At 37.6% G+C, this 19,713-nt stretch overlaps 1 protein-coding gene across 1 annotated transcript in view; it reads right to left on the bottom strand.

The window, feature by feature from the left end:
- Positions 1–16,184: 16,184 nt before the first annotated feature.
- The window catches only part of AAR3 (defective in cullin neddylation protein (DUF298)), a 135,168-nt gene continuing 131,639 nt past the window's right edge, over positions 16,185–19,713 (bottom strand). The window contains 2 exon segments of the mRNA XM_089416135.1: positions 16,185–16,783; positions 16,927–17,051. Coding sequence (XP_089272261.1) covers positions 16,353–16,783; positions 16,927–17,051 — 556 coding nt within the window. The 3' untranslated portion in view covers positions 16,185–16,352.

The following is a 19,713-nucleotide window of genomic DNA, read 5'->3' as shown; positions in this document are numbered from 1 at the left end:
CACATCATCCAGGCCTCACAGGAGAACTAATCATCCTGCTACACAATCATCATGGAGAACACATCATCCAAACCTCACAGGAGAACTAATCATACTGCTACACAATCGTCATGGAGAACACATCATCCAGACCTCACAGGAGAATTAATCATCCTGCTACACAATCGTCATGGAGAACACATCATCCAGACCTCACAGGAGAATTAATCATCCTGCTACACAGGAGAGTGAATCATCCTGTCCCACAAGAGAGCAAATCATCTTGTCCCACAAGAGAGTGAATCATCCTATCCCACAAGAAAGCGAATCATCTTGCCCCACAAGAGAGCGAATCATCTTGTCCCACAAGAGAGCGAACCATGTTGTCCCACAAGAGAGCGAATCATCTTGTCCACAGGAGAGCAAATCATCATGTCCACAGGAGAGCAAATCATCATGTCCCAATGCGCACCACCAAGGGAGGGTGAGTCACCCCGTGGTCGTATGTTGCTCCAGTAAGAACCACAAGCCCCCAGAGCTCCCAGAGCTCAATGTATACAACATGCAGGACCCTTGTACAAGTGTCTCTTGACGACTCCAAGTTGTTCGAGAAAATCACAGATTTGACCTTTCCCCCGAGGCTTAGACAAAGTGTAGCGACCTGTACATCATCTCATAGCGTTGGAGCTTCCTTGCTCATAGACTTACCATATCCCAGATAAGGTAGTATCTGATGTCTATCTATTGGAGCAATCGTCGAAAAAGGGATTCCTCAATAATCGAATCCCACCTCTGGTTGTCACAGAGAATCACAGCGGTACAAATAGCTCACTTGAAGAGCTTCCCCAACCAGGCAGCTTCATATGAGATCATACTCGTAGATATGTATCCGGTCTTAGTGGTGCTTATAACAATCGACTTCTGCTTCCTGCTCATCCATGATATCGAAGCAAAATCCAAAGAGAAACAGCACTAAGAAGTGCTCTATTGATCCTCCACACTACCTGCCCAATCGGCGTTCGAATAATCATGCAGTTTCATATTTCCGGCAATGTATCTCAATCCATGAGAGATTGTGCCTCGAAGACATCTCAGAAGATTCTTGGCACCAATCCAGTGAGGTTCAACCAAATATGAGCTCACCATGCTAGCTGCAAAACATATATCCGGACGGAAGTTCACCAAGAACATCAACACGAATGAGTTTATGAGATTCAGAGGCATTTCCCAAATCTGGTCCGACATCACTACCATATAACTTCTGAAAGTTAAGATCCTCGAGGTAGTCACATGCTTGGAGTTCACCATTCCACATCTAGAATCCAACTCCCTCTTAATTTTGCGAATGAGAGGGTTTGCACCTGTTAGAAGTAGGTCGTTCTCATAAGGTGCTGGTATGAGAGGTCTATCATCCACAACCTTCAGATGGTTTGGATCCGTTTCACTCCTAGTGAATCTCAGCTTTATCAAACGGCTATCGATCCTCTCATACTATGCCCAGGGTGTTTTGCTTCAAGCCATAGAGGGCTTTCTTCCACCTACATATGTGAGATTCCTGATTATCAATCTCAGACCCCTTGGGTACTTCCAGACCTGTGGACCTGCTACATGAGGGGAATGGTCCCCTTGTAAGATTTTCCTTCGGTACATCTCAGACGTGTACTTTCGTGCTCCTTTTGAATTCAGGCATCCATGTCACCATTTGACTCACAGACCTTCGGTGCTATGTGACAATGGACATGGTCCCCAGTGGACTTCCTGCAATTTGATACAACCCTAAACTCAAAAACATATTTGAAAATTCTATTTCCAAACATGTACCTTTCCATCGATGAGTGCCACCCTAAAACCTTTGACTTCCATTTCCGAGATGGACACCAAGTTCTTCTTGCGATCAAGTACATAAAAGTGATTCGGGGTTCCTTGCTTTCTTTGAAGAGTCGACCATTTCCTTGATGACCTGTATTACCTTCGGACACTTCTTCGCATAATGGCCGAACTTATTGCAACCAAGACATCTTCCTTTCCTTCCACCCTTAGATCCGAACTTCCCAATGAAGTGATCTTTAGATGGGCCATCAGAAACTTCCGCTACGCCATTCTGATAATATGTTCTGCTTCGACTTCACCCTTTGTGAACTTAGAAGAGAGATGTGGAACCCATTGATCCTTTTGTCTTGTCCCTATTGTCTTTGGTGATTGCTCATTCACTCTTGCTTGGGCATTGTCTTCACCTCAGCTCTGATACCATGTTAATTTTAGGTATATTCTATGCTAGAGCAATTTATTTCAATTTCTTTTCCACATTAGCATAAAGTAACTGCAGATAGAACATAAATATAAATCGCAGAAGACAAGCCAAGACAAGAGGACACAAGATGTGGCGCTAGCCAGGAACAAACCCCAATGTGGGGAAACCCTTGATCAATTCTTCTTTTATGTTCTTCAAAGTTCAGCGAAGAAAGTGAGAGCGATAGTACATTTACAATAGAAGTCAATCACTTTGACTTTTGATATCGGCATGAGATCAATTGAAGATATATTGCTTCAATTGATTCTCTAAGGTGACTTGTTCACCTATCATAGTGTTGCATCTCGTCTATTTGTTGCACATTACCATGTGACACCTTGCTATACTGTCACATGTGTTGAACCTTGATGACTAAGCTGCTCTCATCTTCATGCTGCTCATCATGTTGCATCTTCCATGGTCTTATTCATCATCAAGTTGCCCATGCTCATGATCTCATTCATCATTATGTTGCCCATGCTCATATCATCATGCATCATTATGATGCCCATGCTCATATCATCATGTTGCTTATTATGTTGCCCATGATCTCATACATCATGATGCCTTCCTTCGAAGACAGATGCTTTGGTTGTTTCGGCAGTTCCCGGTAGTTCCGGCTTTTCCGGCAGTTCCGACAGTTCCGGCTTTTCCAGCTTTTCCGGTATTTCCGACGTTTCCGGCCTTTCTGGCGTTTCTGGTATTTCCGGCTTCTCCAGCGTTTCGACAGTTCCGGCTTTTCCGACAATTCCGGCTTTTCTGGCAATTCCGTCTTTTCCGGCTTTTCCTCAAAATCTCTCCTCCTACTAAAACCCAAAAACAAGCAGAGAGAGGAAGGGATCCAAGTGTGTGCAGAAATGACTTGAAGTCCTCTTCTATTTATACTAAAATGTAGAGGTTGAATAGACATGATTGTTGGGCTTCTGAGCCTATATAAGTTGTTGGTTGATTTAACAATTTGTCCATAACATAAATAAATTCATAACTTCATAAATACTTATCAGAATCGGATGATCTTTAGATCAATCCTACACCTCTCAATGAGAGGGACCCAATAAAAATATCAGCGGCCATAAATAATATGACCCACATGGAGTTTGGCCCTAGTTTCCAATTTTAACACTAATTTCCACTCATTGTTTCAAGACTAGATTAATGATATACTGAGGCTTTTTGTTGAAGAAATTTATCAAGTTTGTACGATGGGAAATGGAAGACGTTATTGTCAAGCCCACCAAACATATAAAACCTTTTGGTGGATGATAATGGTAATGGTGGTTCAATGCTTCAAATTCTAAACCAAAGGTATTATTTAACAAGCGAAAATTGAAGTGGAAGAATCCATAGACCAACTTGAAAAATGGTGAATCTATGATAAAATGGATCAAGGGGTATTGAGATGGGAACTTGAGGAGATAAGCAAATCTTGTCAGGGTGAACAACAATAATTACCAAGTGATGGATAAGTCACCAAGGGTCAACCAACCCTTGAGCAAGTAGATTAAGCATGACAGAACACTTAAACAATGATGATCTAGTGTTTGTGTACCAATGAGTAGAATGGCACTAGAGTGGATAAGCAAAATGTGTATAGTAATTATGGAATTTTAATTTTTATATTAATGATTTAAAGAGATCATACGACCAACAATATATTAACGACGAATTTCACTAAATTTCCTTGGGGAAGGAAGAATACATGACTAGAGATTAAGGCTCAAGTTGAGGAGGTTCATTCAAAGTTTAACAATGTACTTAAATGACTATACCTACCTTATAACTTGTCAGCGTCCTAGTTGAAAAGAGTGGAAATGATTATTGAAAAGTAATTGGTATCTTGATGAAAATATCATAGTATTGAGGATTCAAAACAAGCTAACTTAAGCAAAAAAGATCCTAGATGGATGTTTAATGATATTGTGGCATCAAATGAAATAGATGGTATTCATTGTTTATGCATGTTATTCGATTTGATTGATGAATCATGATAAGAATGTTTATGATTTTGGTTCTCTCCATGTGATACGTGTTGAGATGATTATCATATTTATGACGTTAAACTATGTTTCTATTTATGATGTTGATGCAATATTATATCTTTGATAGCTATGTTAACGTATAATATTATGATGGAATTTCATTATTTTATGGCAAGTGATAATTGCATGAAGTTTCAATGATGTTGTATTTTTATGATGGCATGCGAGAGTTAGCATGTAGATTATGATATTATGATGTTGTAACTAAAGAATTGGTTGCATATTGAGATGTGGTGACTAACTAAAAATCCACCAATGGGCCAAGAGGGTCAGTGTATTTGATGATCTCATGGGAGCCCATAAGTGAGAGAGAATATATAATACCTTGTGACCTCAGGACAGACTCAATCAACTACTTATGCTAGTGGTTTTTTTGTCTTGTATAGTTCTCGATGGGTTATGGGATCATCTTGAGGAGGCAAAGTGTCTACTATTGGAGTTGGGATGCCAAAGTACAGAAGTGGGTGTGGGACTTCGATGTTTGGGGTTGTACCTGGTAGGAGCTATGGAGGGAGTTACATTAGCCTTTCGAGATGCCTAGGGTACGTGAGTACCAGACTAGATGTCTGCCTTGGGGGAAATGAGGTTTGAGCCTTGAAGCTCTAGCATAACAAATGGGGTTTTACCCCTAGTTCCGAAAGTTAAGAAAGAGGGCTTGAGAGTACTCGTGCTTTCTTTGGTGTTGTGATCTAACTTTTGATGCCTATTGTAGTCACTTGGGTGGCCTTATACTAGTTCAACAAAGGGTGGTGGATATAGAGAAGAAATAAACAAATAATTTATAAGTTGAATTTAATTAAACTTAATTTCAAGACAAAGTTCCTTGAAATGGGGAGTATGTAATGCCCCATGCTAATAAATCAATAAATAATAACGATCATGGTGATAATAATAATAATAAAATAAATAAAATATAAACAATAAAAGTGAGAATATTAAAAAATAAAATAATAAATAACAAAGAAAATATAATAATAGTAAATAAATAAAATAATAAATAATAGAGAAAATATAATAAAAGTAAATAATTAAAATAATGGATAATAAAGTGAAATTCAGTATAAATAAATAAAAATAAACTATAAAAATAGTAAGAATAAGTAAAGTTAACAAAAAATAGAAATGAATAAAATAAGCAAGAGTCAAATTAAGAAAAATGAAAAGTTAAGACAAAAATAGAAGTTGACATGATGACACATGGATTGTGTGCATGAAAATTCCCTTTCCATTTTTGGAACAAATTGTTTCATTTAATTAATGAAAAGGGGGATGAGAGGCATTATTCTTTCTAGAGGAGAATTCTAGAACAGGAGAATTTATTGACTATAGTAGTTGAATAAGGGCTTGAGTGTGCCCTGTTGTCGAAAGACTTAGTGCAGTTGAGCCTACGGTTGGGTGGAGTGTCGTCCCCAAAACGTTGATTGCAGTCAATAAGATTTGTATAGCGCAATGACTCTGAAATTTTCGATAAGCTAAATCTTTGTTATACAAGTAGGTCTTCATCTCTCGTGGTTTCGTAAATTATATACTATCCTGCTGAAATGTCGTTTTGTGTTGATTATTAATGCCATTAATTGATGTAAATAATTTGCATGTTTTAATTTCAAACCACCACAGGGAATTTGAAATTACTAATGAAAATATTGAAAACGCTCACCAATTTCATCTATAAAATGTATGTTCAACATGCCTTGAGGTTAATTTTGTTCATCAATTGTTTCACATATCTCTATATCAACTCTTGTGGTAAAGGGGATTATGAAATTGGTCATGAAAATATTGAAAAAACTCACCAAGTTCATTTATAAAATGCATGTTCATCATGCCTTAAGGTTAATCTTTGGTTCATTAATTATTTGTCACCCATCTATATGCTAAGTTTAGGTAATTATGTGTGTTAGGGCTATTGGTATTTTTTTTTGCCCTTTTAGATCTAGAGAAATCAGTGACTTGTCAGGATTACTTGGTCGAGCCCCTGGTTCGGAGTTGATTCATTGTCACTATAACCTCTAAGCTAGTACAAATAGCCCACAGGTAAGCACGTAACAAGAAACTTGTGACTTAGCAAGGAAAAAGGCATCTCAAGGCACATGGGGGATGCAAACCTCTATCCACGTGTTGTCTACCCTTCTAGTCTTATCACAACAGGTAAATATGTCGTTTTGCAACAATTGAACTCAAGTGTAGGTGAGAACAAATCATGTTGCGATGAAACAGTCACAACAACTGCTATGGTTATGTGTTGACGAGTGGTTAGGAGAGGAGCCCTTGAACTAATGGGTGTCACTAATCTTAAATTGGCCTACTTTTCCTTGAGTTAAGATATTACCCAACACATTATGTATGTGTTAGTGGCTCAAGAATTGAGTGCATTGGATCAAAATAAGCACGTAAGTGAGGAGGGTTGTGGTCACATTATATTATTGTAACCTCAAGGAATGAAAGAGGATCAATGGAATGGAGGATTCCCAAAGGCAAGTCAAGAGATTTAAAGTGAAATATCAAGATGTTTCCATTCTTATGTTTTCTTGTGTTGTCAGTATTAATGTGTTAACATTTATGGGGATAGTGATGGATTACCTATTTGTGTGATTAGCTTAATTGTTTTCAAAAGAAAGAATTCATAGAGTTGTCATAGTGGCCTAGCACTCATATTGCTATGTGTGCTAAAATATTCAAGTACCAAAGCACAATGTCACTAAACCATTTTTAGCTTTTAACCACAACTCTTCACAATAGCCACTTTATACTTCTCAAATAACCATCATTTAAGTGTTATGACAACAATTATTATGACTATCATTACAAATAATGTTGCCAGTGGTCATAATGTTCATCATAAAAAACAAAGTTTAATTATATAAACATCAAGAATATAGAATGTTCATTATTAATTAACCATTTAATGGTATTTTTTCCATGGTCATCATTCAGCATATTGTATCAACTAAGCATTTTACATCTTTTAACAACAATCTCTTCACAGATACCATATATAACCCTTATAAACCATGTGGTCACCTTTTAACACATAATATGTATGGTCGTTGTGCAACTAAACTCTTATGGTCCCCTTTGCTAATAACCCCCTAATGCCAATAACTTTTATGGCCCTCATGCTATTATTGACTAGTAATCCATATAATTCATCCTCTATCTCATCCTCTATCCATATTAGTGGCATGTATGGTCCCAATCTTAACAGCTCATATAACCCACAATGTCTTTGCACTAATAACCTATTTGGCCCTTTTGTAATAGCCACTATGTTCTTTATCCTAATAATCCTTGTAAACCTATAATAAGTCTTATGATCTAAATGTTTACGACTCCCATAACACCCTCTTATTCCTTGGAATAATCCATTGAAGAGTTTGTTAAGGCGATGATGTATGACCAAAATTTGCCATTGTTCTTATGGGGAGAAGCGTCATTGACAATCATATATATACAGAACAAAAGTCCTCATTGAATTGTGGAAGGTATGTATGACTCCTAAAGAAGCATTCTCTAAAAGGAAGCCAGAGGTTGGGCACATGAAAATCTTTGGTTGTCATGTCTATATCCATGTTCCTAAGGATAAGAGGAACAAGCTTGAGCCTTCAGGGAAGAAAGGCATATTTGTTGGTTATAGTGAATCATCGAAGGCATATAGAGTCTACATTCCAGAACAATGACAGATCAAGGTCAATCAGGATGTCACTTTTGATGAGAAAGTGGCATATTGAGTCGAGCCATAACGGATTGATGTGGCGTAGCGGCCACTGGAATCGATCTGAATGAAGTTTTTGTTACTTCAAATTTGTATTTAGAAAGTGTCTCTCTAATTGGCTTTTGGGATCGAATCTTTTGCTTTGAGGGGCGAAAGTCTAAGGAAGTTTCAATGGACTCTCTTAATGAGGTAAAACATGAGGATGAGCATTCGAGTTCTACAAAAGGTCCTGGAGAGCTAGAAGGGCCTTGTGAACTAGTGAAACCAGTTATTGTGCCTGAGATAAGAAAAAGACCAGCATGGCTTAAATCTACATTGGAAGAAGTAAAAGGACATGCAACTCCTGATGGCACATCCAGAGAAATTAAGAGACCTAAGACGCTCTCTAGTTATGCAGCTCTCATGACTAACCTAATTGATGCAAAGCCTTCCACTTATGAACAAGTAGGCAGCCAACAGGTGTGGAAGGAAGTTATGACTAAAGAATATCAATCAATCATGAAAAATGATGTCTTGGAGATTATGCCAAGGATGGAAGGAAAGTCGATGGTCACTTCCAAGTGGATATATAAGATCAAGCATGTTGCAGATAGAAGTATTGATAAATACAAGGCACGATTTGTGGCTAGAGGGTTCTCCCAGAAAGAGGGAGAAGATTACGATGAGACCTTTGCTCTAGTTGCCAAGTACAACTCCATTAAATCCATTATCTCTCTTGTTGCTTCGATGGGATGGAATTTACATCAGATGGATGTGAAGACTGCTTTCCTCAATGGTGTGATTGAGGAAGAGGTGTACATAGAGCAACCTCAAGGTTTTGAGGTGCATGGAAAGGAGTTTGGTGTTTGCACGTTGAAGAAGGCCTTGTATGGATTCAAGCAAGCTCCAAGAGCTTGGTATGTTTGTATCAACAGCGACGCGATTGGGATTTACCAAGAGTGATGTTGATCCAAACCTTTATTTTAAGGTTGTGAAGAATGCACTTGTGATCCTATTGTTATATGTTGATGATTTGTTTCTGACAGGTGTTAAGCCTCTTATTATTCAATGTAAGAAGCAGTTGGCTTCTGAATTTGATATGAAGGATCTTGGGTTGATGCATAATTACTTGAGACTGGAAATAAGGCAGAAAGGCAGAGTCTTCCTTGGTCAAGGAAAGTATGTGAACACATTGAGACAGCGCCAAGTTGAATAGAGGCATAAGCATTGGATTACAGCAAAGCACATTCTGAGATATCTTCGTGGTACTGTGAATTATGGCTTGAGATATGTTGCAAACAGAGATGTACAGCTTTTGGGATATACAAATAAATGCAACCTGTGTTGGAAGTGTTGAGAATAGTAAAAGTACCTGGGGAGTATGCTTCAGTTTGAGCTCCGCTATGATATCTTGGATGAGTAGGAAGCAGAGGCCGGTAGCACTTAGCACTGCAGAAGCAGAGTACATCGCAGTTAATGAGGCTTGTACCAAAGCAGTATTGCTCTAGAATTTGATTGCAAGACTGTTTGACCAAGAGTTGGAACCAAGAGTGATAAACTGTGATAATCAAAGTTGTGTGAAGCTTTCAGAGAATCTTGTGTTCCATGACAGGTCAAAGCATATCGAGATCAAGTACCACTAAATCTATGACATGGTGCAGAGGAGAGTGATAAGGCCCAAGTACATCTCCACCGATGAGCAAATAGTTGATGTTTTGACAAATTCGTTGCCCAAAGAGAAGTTTGTGTACTTCAGAGACAAGTTGGGGATTGTGGAGATTACCCCTCTTTGAGAGGGAGTGTTGATTTGGCACCAGCATGGATGGACATTCTCCTGATAGGGAGAATGGGTCTGAGAGGCCCAGAGTGCTCAACAAGTAGAGTTGAGTGAGTGCCTCTCAAAGGAGACCCAATCACACACCAGGAAAGGGTGTAGTGAGGTCTTTGGATCTAATCACACACGGTAAGGGTGTAGTGAGGTCCTTCAACATCTGGGCCCGATCACCAACCAGGGGGTGTTGAGTGAGGCCTTGGAACCGATCACACACTGGAAGGGTGTAGTGACGTCCCTTCAGCATCTAGACCTTATCACCAACCATAAGGGGTTGAGTGAGGTCTTGGCCCAGAGTGCTAACCAAGAAGGGTGGGTGAGTGCTAGCTATTTGAGGTATCAACAGTTTAGCCTAGGAAGAGGTCATGAGGATTGATCACTCTCGAGGAGTGAGTCCTTATATGCTAATGACATTGCCATGGGTTTGGTACCGCCCCGAATATGGCCAAGACAGATCATTATATAAAGGCAGCGCAACACTCCTCAACGGAAATTCGCATCTCTCACACAAGACATCTTCCGGGCAAGCAAGCGAAGGACAAGAAGGATGAATAAGACGAAGAAGAAGACGAATTGACTCTCTCTTTCTCTCTCTTGCAACTCACACACGTGGATAGACTCTTCTTTCCAGTTCGCAATTTTTCTAGGCATTTTGTTGCAGGAGGCTGAAATTCTGGGCAACTGCAGGGGCCAAAATTCTATGTCAACTAGTCGCTGCAAGAGGGCCGAAATTTCTGGTTCAGATCAAGCAGAGTGATTTTCTGGATCAAATTGGGACGCTTGACTTGGAGGGGAAGGCCAAGTTTGACCATAGGTTTAGGTGTCTCTTGTTAATCAAATGAATTTTTCTATTTAAAAGGTTGTTGGGTTTTTCACTTTGGTGGGTTTTCCCAAGGTAAATCTTCTCTCTTCTTTGTGCATTTTGATATCTATTGTTCTACTATCCTTTATGGTTGAATTTCTAAAGCATAATGACCAAATGATATATTGGAATAAAAGTAAAAGAAGATCTACATCAAAAGTAATTATCAGTTTTTCAAAAATATTGTTCTATTTCCTATTGCACTAATAAAATCAACACTTCACACATGAACGAGCACTTGTTATAGCCCAAAAATCCCATTGTTTAGTCACTCCACCGCACTTATTATTTAGGGGAATAAATTACATTAGGTGATACCACAATGGGAACACTTTGTTTCCACATTAATAGTTATCAATCCACCACAAGGGATTATTATCAGTGATCCCACCCCCGCTTGAACAAGGGATCCATTTATTCATAATCTCACCCCTCGCTTAATGTTCAAGTTGTACTCTTGGAGTTTGACCACTTAAGTTGTATGGTATGCTATTTAACCGCAATATATATTATATTGTAATGCGACCAACTGTAGAAGCAAAATTTTAGACAAAGCTCCAATAGTTATCAAAAACTAATATCATTCACCTTGGGGAGTTGTTCAGTGCAAATGGAAAAAGCATGGCAGCTACCTTACGGGTTGTCATAACGTACCATGAAAACACAAACAACACAACCCAATGTGGGTAGCAAAAAAATGCTACCTAAATGGTATAAAATCGCAATCGTTTCTCATTTTCAAATTATTAAGGAGATTATCATCAATAAGTGAATGCATTCACCACTCTTTTTCATGCACTAACCCCTTCTAAGGAAAAACAATAATTATCCATTTCTCTTCATTTTCCATTAAGAATACTTTGCTCCACAATCATAGAACAAGGAGAGAGCAAAACATCCCCACAACATTTTCTCTAGATCAAGCATTAAAGGTAAGTGGGCTCTATTCAAAATTGTTTTTCTATTTTGATTTTCACTTCAATGGATTTTTGTCTTTCTTTCCCTTCATTTTCCTATCTATATTCAACCTTTTTGTAATGTTGTTGATAGTCCTAGGATATATTGCAATACCCAGTGCCTAGGTTATATTGCAATATGTAGTACCCTATTGAGTGCCCTATAGAGTGAGTGTCTAGAAACTCACACATTTATTGCCTATTCAGTAATACCATAATCGAACTTGCACAACCCAATCAAGCTCCATCATAGAGCATTTTCTCGTCCTAAAGCTCAAATTCATCTACCTTTCCCTTCCATTTAAAATCCTTAAATGGCTCATAATTTTCTGTCCTAGAGCCCAAATTCATCCACAACTTCTAATTGAAAGCCCAACATATGCAAACACATGCACTTTGAGTTCAAGTTGGAGAGAAGCCACCTCACGCTACTATTTCCATTCTATGTTTCACCCAAATAGATATGATCTTTATCCATGAGATAGTTGCTAGAGTAATGTGCAGATGTATTGGCGAGCAACACTTCATAGGAGATGATGCCTTGCAAGATATTTGGAACTTTCGTATTGGTGAGCAACACTTCATAGGAGATGATACCTTGTGAGATCTTTGGAACTTATCTTTCCCTTTTCTTGTAAAATTAAATGCACAAAACCTTGGTAGTTTTTGTGTTTGTAATTTGTTTACTTGGCCCTAAATCTCCTTTGTATGGTACTTGAAAGAAAAAGCACTTCTTGATCTCTTTCGTTGTTTGAATTGCTTTATCTTATAATTGATTTAGATTTTAAAATGAACAGAGTTGTGCAAAAGAATCATTGATTTATCAATGGTGTGAAGCATTGACGCTCTTCCCTTTCCTCACCAAACACAATGTCTACACATTTCTCACTTGCAGCATCCCAATGTAAAGGAATGCCCCACCTCTCTAAATGAAAGAAGGTGCTTTGGCTCATATAAACAATTAATTAAAATAGTGCCCTGGTCAGGAATCTAGTCCATGGCATTGCGCTGCCTAAAATGTTGAGAGACCAATGGATAAATTATCCTGGTCAAGAATCTAATCCATGGCATTGTGATGCCTAAAAATTCTTAACGGTTCATATAGTTGAGATCTTCCTTGTACTTGTATATGATGAATAATTCCCTAGTTAAGAGGGGGTGTTGGAAAATGTAACTAGGTTCGGTCTTCATTTAATGTATTTGAGTCATCTTGTAATGTAGTTGTCAAAAGAGTAGAGAAAATATTTATTATTATTATTATTATTAGTATGACGTATTAAAGCATGGGTTTCATGCTTAGGTCATCATGTTTTAGGTCAAAGTCCCCATTGAGAACTTCGAGATTTATTCTGAGTTAATAGAGTCATTGTACTTTTAAAGAGACCCTTCTTGGGCTTTTGAATAATGTTAAAAGGTTAAGTATTGAGTCAAATATGAATTATGTTGTCTCCACACCAAGTCGGCCTTAAGATAATCAAGTTGGCCTCAAAGAGGGCTATTCAACCTCACCAAAGGACTATAAATGAAGCAATTCGAATTCCATTTGAAGCACTCTCTCAGAAGCAAGTTCGATATCTCCTTGAAGCTGGAAAAAGTGTGAAATAGAAGGAGGAAGAAAAGGAAGTGTGAGTTTGGTCTAGGAGAAGGAAAGGAAGAAAATGGAAATTTTGGTGCATCTATCTCTCTCTCTTGTGCCCTGGTTTTGAAGATCGAAGTTCTCTTGTTGATGTCGTAGCCAGTTGTCGTATGTTGTTGCTGCCAGATCAAAGTATAGGTCGAAGTTGTTGGTGTTGGGTGCTGCTGCCTTAGGAAGTTGTATTGGGCCAAAATCGAAGTTCCTATGTGAAGATCGAAGTCTTTCAGTGAAGATCAAAGTCTCCAAAGCAAGGTCGAAGTTGTTGGGTTGAAGAAAGTGTTGCTACTGCTGCTGCTGCCAGGTCAAGTAGGATCATCTGCAAGAGAAGAGGAAGGCTGACTTGGTGTGGAGGAAAGTTTGTGTCAAGGTCTAGAGTCTTGGAATATCTCTAGAAAACTATTGAAGGAAGAATTACTGACTGGGTTTTCCCCTAGAGAGGGGTTTTGCCCTGGCTGTGAGCCTATGGTGTCCATTGTTTTATGTGCTTTTGCTTTGGTAATTGCTTGATGAACTAAAAGAAAGAAGATATAAAGAAACCTAATAAGAAGTCAAGAACATCACAAGTAAATATCAAGTATAAGAAAATCTTCTACCTTTCTGATTTCTAACAGATATGTACTTGAATTTTTCATTAACATTTTATTAAGAGGTTTTAAGTATTCCAGCTAAATGAACCAAGAAGAATTCCACATCTCAGAGATTTCATACAATAAGAAACATTCTAAAACGAGGGTGATATCTGAAGCTTTCAAGATCTAGCTTTGAAATATAAGAATACAACACTCTAAAACACGCTCTCTGTTGATCGAGGTAGCTTAAAATTTCAGATTAATATCACGCTCTCTGTTGATCGAGGTAGCTTAAAATTTCAGATTAATATCACGCTCTCTGTTGATCAAGGTAGCTTAAAATTTCAGATTAATAACACACTCTCTGTTGATCGAGGTAGCTTAAAATTTCAGATTAATATCACGCTTTCAGTTGGTGGTGTAAAACAATTTTTGCTGACATCTAGGGCTGGAATGCATACCCACATGGGTCCATTAACCTTGCACCTTACCTAAATTTTGGAATTGAGCGAGTACATTCTCCAAAATCAAGGATCACAATAATCCCCGCTGGTACTAACGTGAAAATTAGAAATTTTCAGAAGAATCAATAGAAGACAAAAGTTATAATTTATTCACTCCAATTAGAAAGTTGACAACCAATAAATCTAAGGTGGAAAAAAATCAATAACCCAAACTTCCTATGACTTTAGAAGTCAGGATGAAAGTTTACCGAGTACACTGTTAACTCATAAACAGTGCAAATCAATAGAAGACAAAAGTTATAATTTATTCACTCCAATTAGAAAGTTGACAACCAATAAATCTAAGGTGGAAAAAAATCAATAACCCAAACTTCCTATGACTTTAGAAGTCAGGATGAAAGTTTACCGAGTACACTGTTAACTCATAAACAGTGCAAATAATCAAAAAATACTCAGCATGGCAGTTTATCTGACTATATGCTTGGATTCACTTCGACAATAATTTCATGGATGGATGTAGCCAACAACAGGAAAATTTATATAGTCCATTATAACAGATGAACTTGTGGCAAAAACTGGTACGAAAATCTGAATATGAGTTACAAAGCTCTGCCTCAGATTTTAGGATGGGGTGTTTGGCGAGCAAAAAACGCTAGTCTTTTTATGGTAAGTTTATACCCCTTCTGCAGTGTGCATCACAAGGGATAAGTATTCTAAATAGTTCCCCTCAGTTGAATAAGCCTGCTCGACAAATAGCTGTGGAAAGTATTGACTCTTCTAATGCTTCAGGCTATTTTGATGGGGCCTCTCAAAGAGACCCACAATTCTGTGGATCTGGAGGAATTGATGACTTTAAAGTTGGTCCCTACTCTAACAGCTGAAATGGGTGTTACAAATCTTCAAATCTACAGGGATTCACTGCTTGTGATCAAATGGACTAAGGGGAATGTGCTTTTAAGTAATTTCATTCTACAGCCAATATTTGGTGAAATCAAGGGCATTATTCCTGTTTTTAACAGCATTACTTTTCATCATGTATATAGAGAAAAGAACATGGTTGCAGATGATTCAGCCAAGTAGGGTTTGCATTTAATCATGGGCAATGCATCCTCCAGGAAGATGAGTGGACAATCTTGTGATTTGTCTACCCTGCTTTGTTTTGATTCTGGTTCTATATGGTTTACTGCTGTTGGTACTAATTTTCTCTTCAAAGCTTTTTCATAATGTACCTTTTATAGTAAACTTTTTGGAATCTGTGTAAGGAACTTGATATGTCTTTTTTGGTCAGACCTGGACAGATTTAGTGTGTGCTGTTTATGCTTTAAGCTGGGGTTTCCTCCTCCAATGAAGTTATATGAATGCTGTATCACATTTGCAAAATGTAATTTCGTTTATTGGATTAAATTACAATATTTTTTCCACAGGAAGAACCAAAAAAAAAAAGCAAAACACAAAAATTTAAAATACAGATGGACTTGTGGTCTAGAAGAAGGGATAATTTTACTTGGCATGCCTGAGATAGTCCTTAAGCAGGCGTTAAACTATTGAAATAAAATAAAATAACTGACATTGTTATTGAACAAATTGTCTTTGCCTTTGTTTCCCTTAGTAAATGAAAAATACCTCTGAACATGTATCTAACTAACAAATTAGAATTAGAATCTATCTTGCGCAGGATCCTAGCTGCAGTACCATGCTCCTTTCTCTACAAAACTAATCGCTTGCTAAATCAGAAGCCAAGCAAACATTAGTGATTGTGCCAATTTCATACAGAAAGTAATCATTACTAAAAAAATTGCAATTGTTCATGTTCTTAAGACTACCAGACTTAGATTTCACAGAAGGCACCATTGTCGAAAGCCAGATATGATAAACCAATAAGATATTTTATTACACGAATGAAAAGAATATTACCATTAAGCCAATTCCTGCATAGAAACGTTCATAGATCATACAATATACACACCTACAGAAAGCTATTTACTCAATTATACTTTTTAAAGGTGAAATAACAGTACTAGCAACGAAGGAGGAATCAAGATTTAGATGCAAAAGGATGTATGCTGCAAGTTGCAGCCCTGATTCTAGATGTGTGTGGCTGTAAGTGTTCCGATCTTGGCAAAAAGGGTGCTGAAAAGCATGGAGTATATTGCATCTCATCGGTATTCTTAGAAAAGGAACTGCCAAATACACCTTGTGCACAATCACATAGCATTGGCAGTGAAACTACACTTGATTGAGATGGCAGTTGTTGAGGTTCACAGCTCCTATTGTCAGTCTCCATTGACACTCCTCTTGTTGTGTGTAAGTTGTCAGCTGAGCAATAAACTGAACGTAGACGTTTTGGAAACAAAGGACTTGGCATTTTTGCAAGCCTTTGAGAGATGCAATTAACAGATTCCATTTCTGTAGCATCAATAACAGGAGCAGAAGACCTTCTCTTAAAGCCAGCTGAAACATTCATGCCTGCTAAAACTTAAAACACATTACTTATCAGATAGCAAACCAGTAGACACAGCTTAACACAAAATCAGATAAAATTATTCACGCTCAAGGGTTTCTCCAATATATCATTCACCAATAATAGAATAAATGGTTTTTTAACATACCTGGCAAAAGACTAGGTTTGTTTGACATAGACATGCCATTTAAATCAGCAGATATAGAATTCAAAAGATTTTCTGATCCGAGACTAAATCTATCTGGCCTGCGAACAGCACTGGAGCGTGAGTTCCTGCAATACATCAGGCAAATGAAGTCCCCTTCGACATTAATTCTTCAAACAGATGATCAAATATGGTGAAATTTTTTGCATTGAATGGAGCTATACTTTCACAGTTGGCAGAATGCATGTCAGATCTTACACTAATTAGCAAACCAGTGATTGTCAAAATAATTGATGTCAGGTATCAACTGTCAGCAGATGTTTTTAAAAGAATGCCTTTATTTTCAGTGCAATGAGAGATCCAACTCCCTAAATCTAGACATCAGATATGAGATCCTACACGACATTAATAACAGATCTACATATGCAACGAATTCTCGAAATGCTAGAAATCGAGGATTCATCACATTACGATTTCAAAATCTATAGACATACAAAAAATCTGGGATAAAATCATCTGCTAAGCTCAATTTAGAGCTTCGACTGAGCCAAGAGCTGGTTGATGTTGGCTTTTTATGGACTTCTTGTACTACTATGTTATGCCCAAGGTGCTGAGTTTAGTTTCGAGGGAAATTTTGGTTTCTAACCAGACCATTTTTTATTTTGCTCCTGCCCATGGTGGCTGCACTTACAACCTGCTTTTTTTTTAAATATTTGAATGCACATTTATTGTTCATATTCATAATCAGAAGACGAATTTTATCTGCATGAAAAAAGTTAAAACTACCAAAAAAAAATGGAGACAACTTAAATATTTTTCTGATTTGTTATTTTGAATTTCTTGAATTGAATGAGCAGAATATGCCATAGCCCATGCACCAACAGTTGGATACATCAAGGGATCTGTCCTACATTACCCTCATATGCTCTGTCCAGGAGACGTATCCTAAGTCCCACTCAAGTCTCTAAATGCAAAGTCTGTGGATCTCGGGAATGTAAAGCTTGCAATCATCACCCCAAACAATATAAGATACTGATAGGTTCCCCATGGAGTGGTGAAACTCGTTTTGTGTCAATCTTCCTCTCTAACCATGATTTGATTGTATCCATAGTATTCAAAACCAGAACCGGTGACCGGACCGGTCAACCTAATAAACCAGGACTGGTCAGATCTCAATGAACCAGTCTTTAAAAAATACATGAAATAATTAATTTTTAATGAAAAAAACTGTTTTTAAGATTTAAAACCAATAGAGACAAAATATGCAAAGTTTTTCATCTATATACCATGTAAAGGTGAATATATCAAAATGGCACTGAGTGCAATACATATCAGCAACAAAATACATAATCAATGAGGCTCTAAATGGCCTCTAGAGTCCAAAAACAATGCTACAAGCTATGGGACCACTGGCCTACTGCAAGTCTACGTATCAGTGATCAGCATGATCACTTCTCACCATGATCAAATCATCAAACTCAATTAGTTGAGTCTCGACTCTAAAAATTTTCAACTACTTCAGTCACAAACTTCTCAGTTGGTTGAGTGACTTGAGTCACAAACTTATGAAGGTATTCTACCCTAACGTACCCTATTACTTCATTCGGTGCTCTACATGGCTTTACATGGCCTCCTATCCCAGCCAAGTGTTGTTTGAACCTGTAAATACCCCCTCCTTCAATAGATTTTTGGCAATATTTGCAGATCATTTTGCCATCAATCATATCACAATGAGCCCATGTAGTATCCTTGGCTTTTGGAGGTATGGTGGCTACTACTCAGCCCAAACTCACTGTTGTTCCACTACAGCAAAAACTCAACACTCTACAAGCTCACAATGAAGCTCACAAAAACTCCCAGAGACATCATTTTAAAGGCTTAGAGGGGCTGTTTTTGGAGGGAAACAACCCCTAGTTTCCCTCACAGTGTTACTTGGGAGCGGGAGCAAAAGCGGGGAGCGGAAGTGAAAACGGGAGCAGAAGCGACATTTTCAGAAGCTCCCGGTTTGGGAGCGAATCCCGGAGCGATTTTTTAAAAATATATATATATTTTATATTTTTTAATTTTTGATACATATATGTCAACAAAAACATGTAGAATGATGAATTAGATATAAAAAAACATAAAAAAAAAACATAGATTGATCATTGAACCATATCACATCAATCATCTAGAAGTTATAATCTTCATCAACCATGTCCCCAAGTTAGTAACATACATATTACAACTGCAACATATTGAGTCTCGTGAATCATGATTCATCAAATTCAATCTTAAAGTTTCAACTTCAAGCTTTCAAAATTGAAAATTCAATATATAACATTTATCATCATTGATCACCAAAGTTGTACTTGTAAGCTAAGTTTAACCATTACAAGAAATAATATCTTAGATATTTCTAAGTTATAACTGTAAACATGAAATGAAATGTTATAAAATGAATTATGAATAACGAAATGAAATGAAACAACTTTAGTCTTTCACGAAGCATCATATTCATAATTCACAATCATTACCAATGAGTTATAATTGCCAACTTCAAACTTCAAACTTTCATTGTCACAGTCATATATTGTTTACAAAAAATATCATTATGATATGAAAGAGTCAAGAGTCAAGGACTCAAGACTCAACAGTTATGAAAACTAATAGAAACTAGAAAAGACAAGTAAACTGTAAATCTACATGTGGCCCTTGCCATGAGAGTCTCCTGTATGAGCAAGTCATGGTGGTCTTCTAAGAGTCTCCCACACAAACCGACGACCAAAACTAGAAAGCACATGCCCTCCA

The sequence above is a fragment of the Pinus tabuliformis genome, chromosome 3_2, assembly GCF_031772625.1.
Source record: "Pinus tabuliformis cultivar Carrire ecotype Pingquan chromosome 3_2, CPIR1, whole genome shotgun sequence".
Lineage (NCBI taxonomy): Eukaryota > Viridiplantae > Streptophyta > Pinopsida > Pinales > Pinaceae > Pinus > Pinus tabuliformis.
The sequence above is the reverse complement of the archived record's forward strand: the minus strand, read 5'-3'. Positions and strand labels throughout refer to the sequence as shown.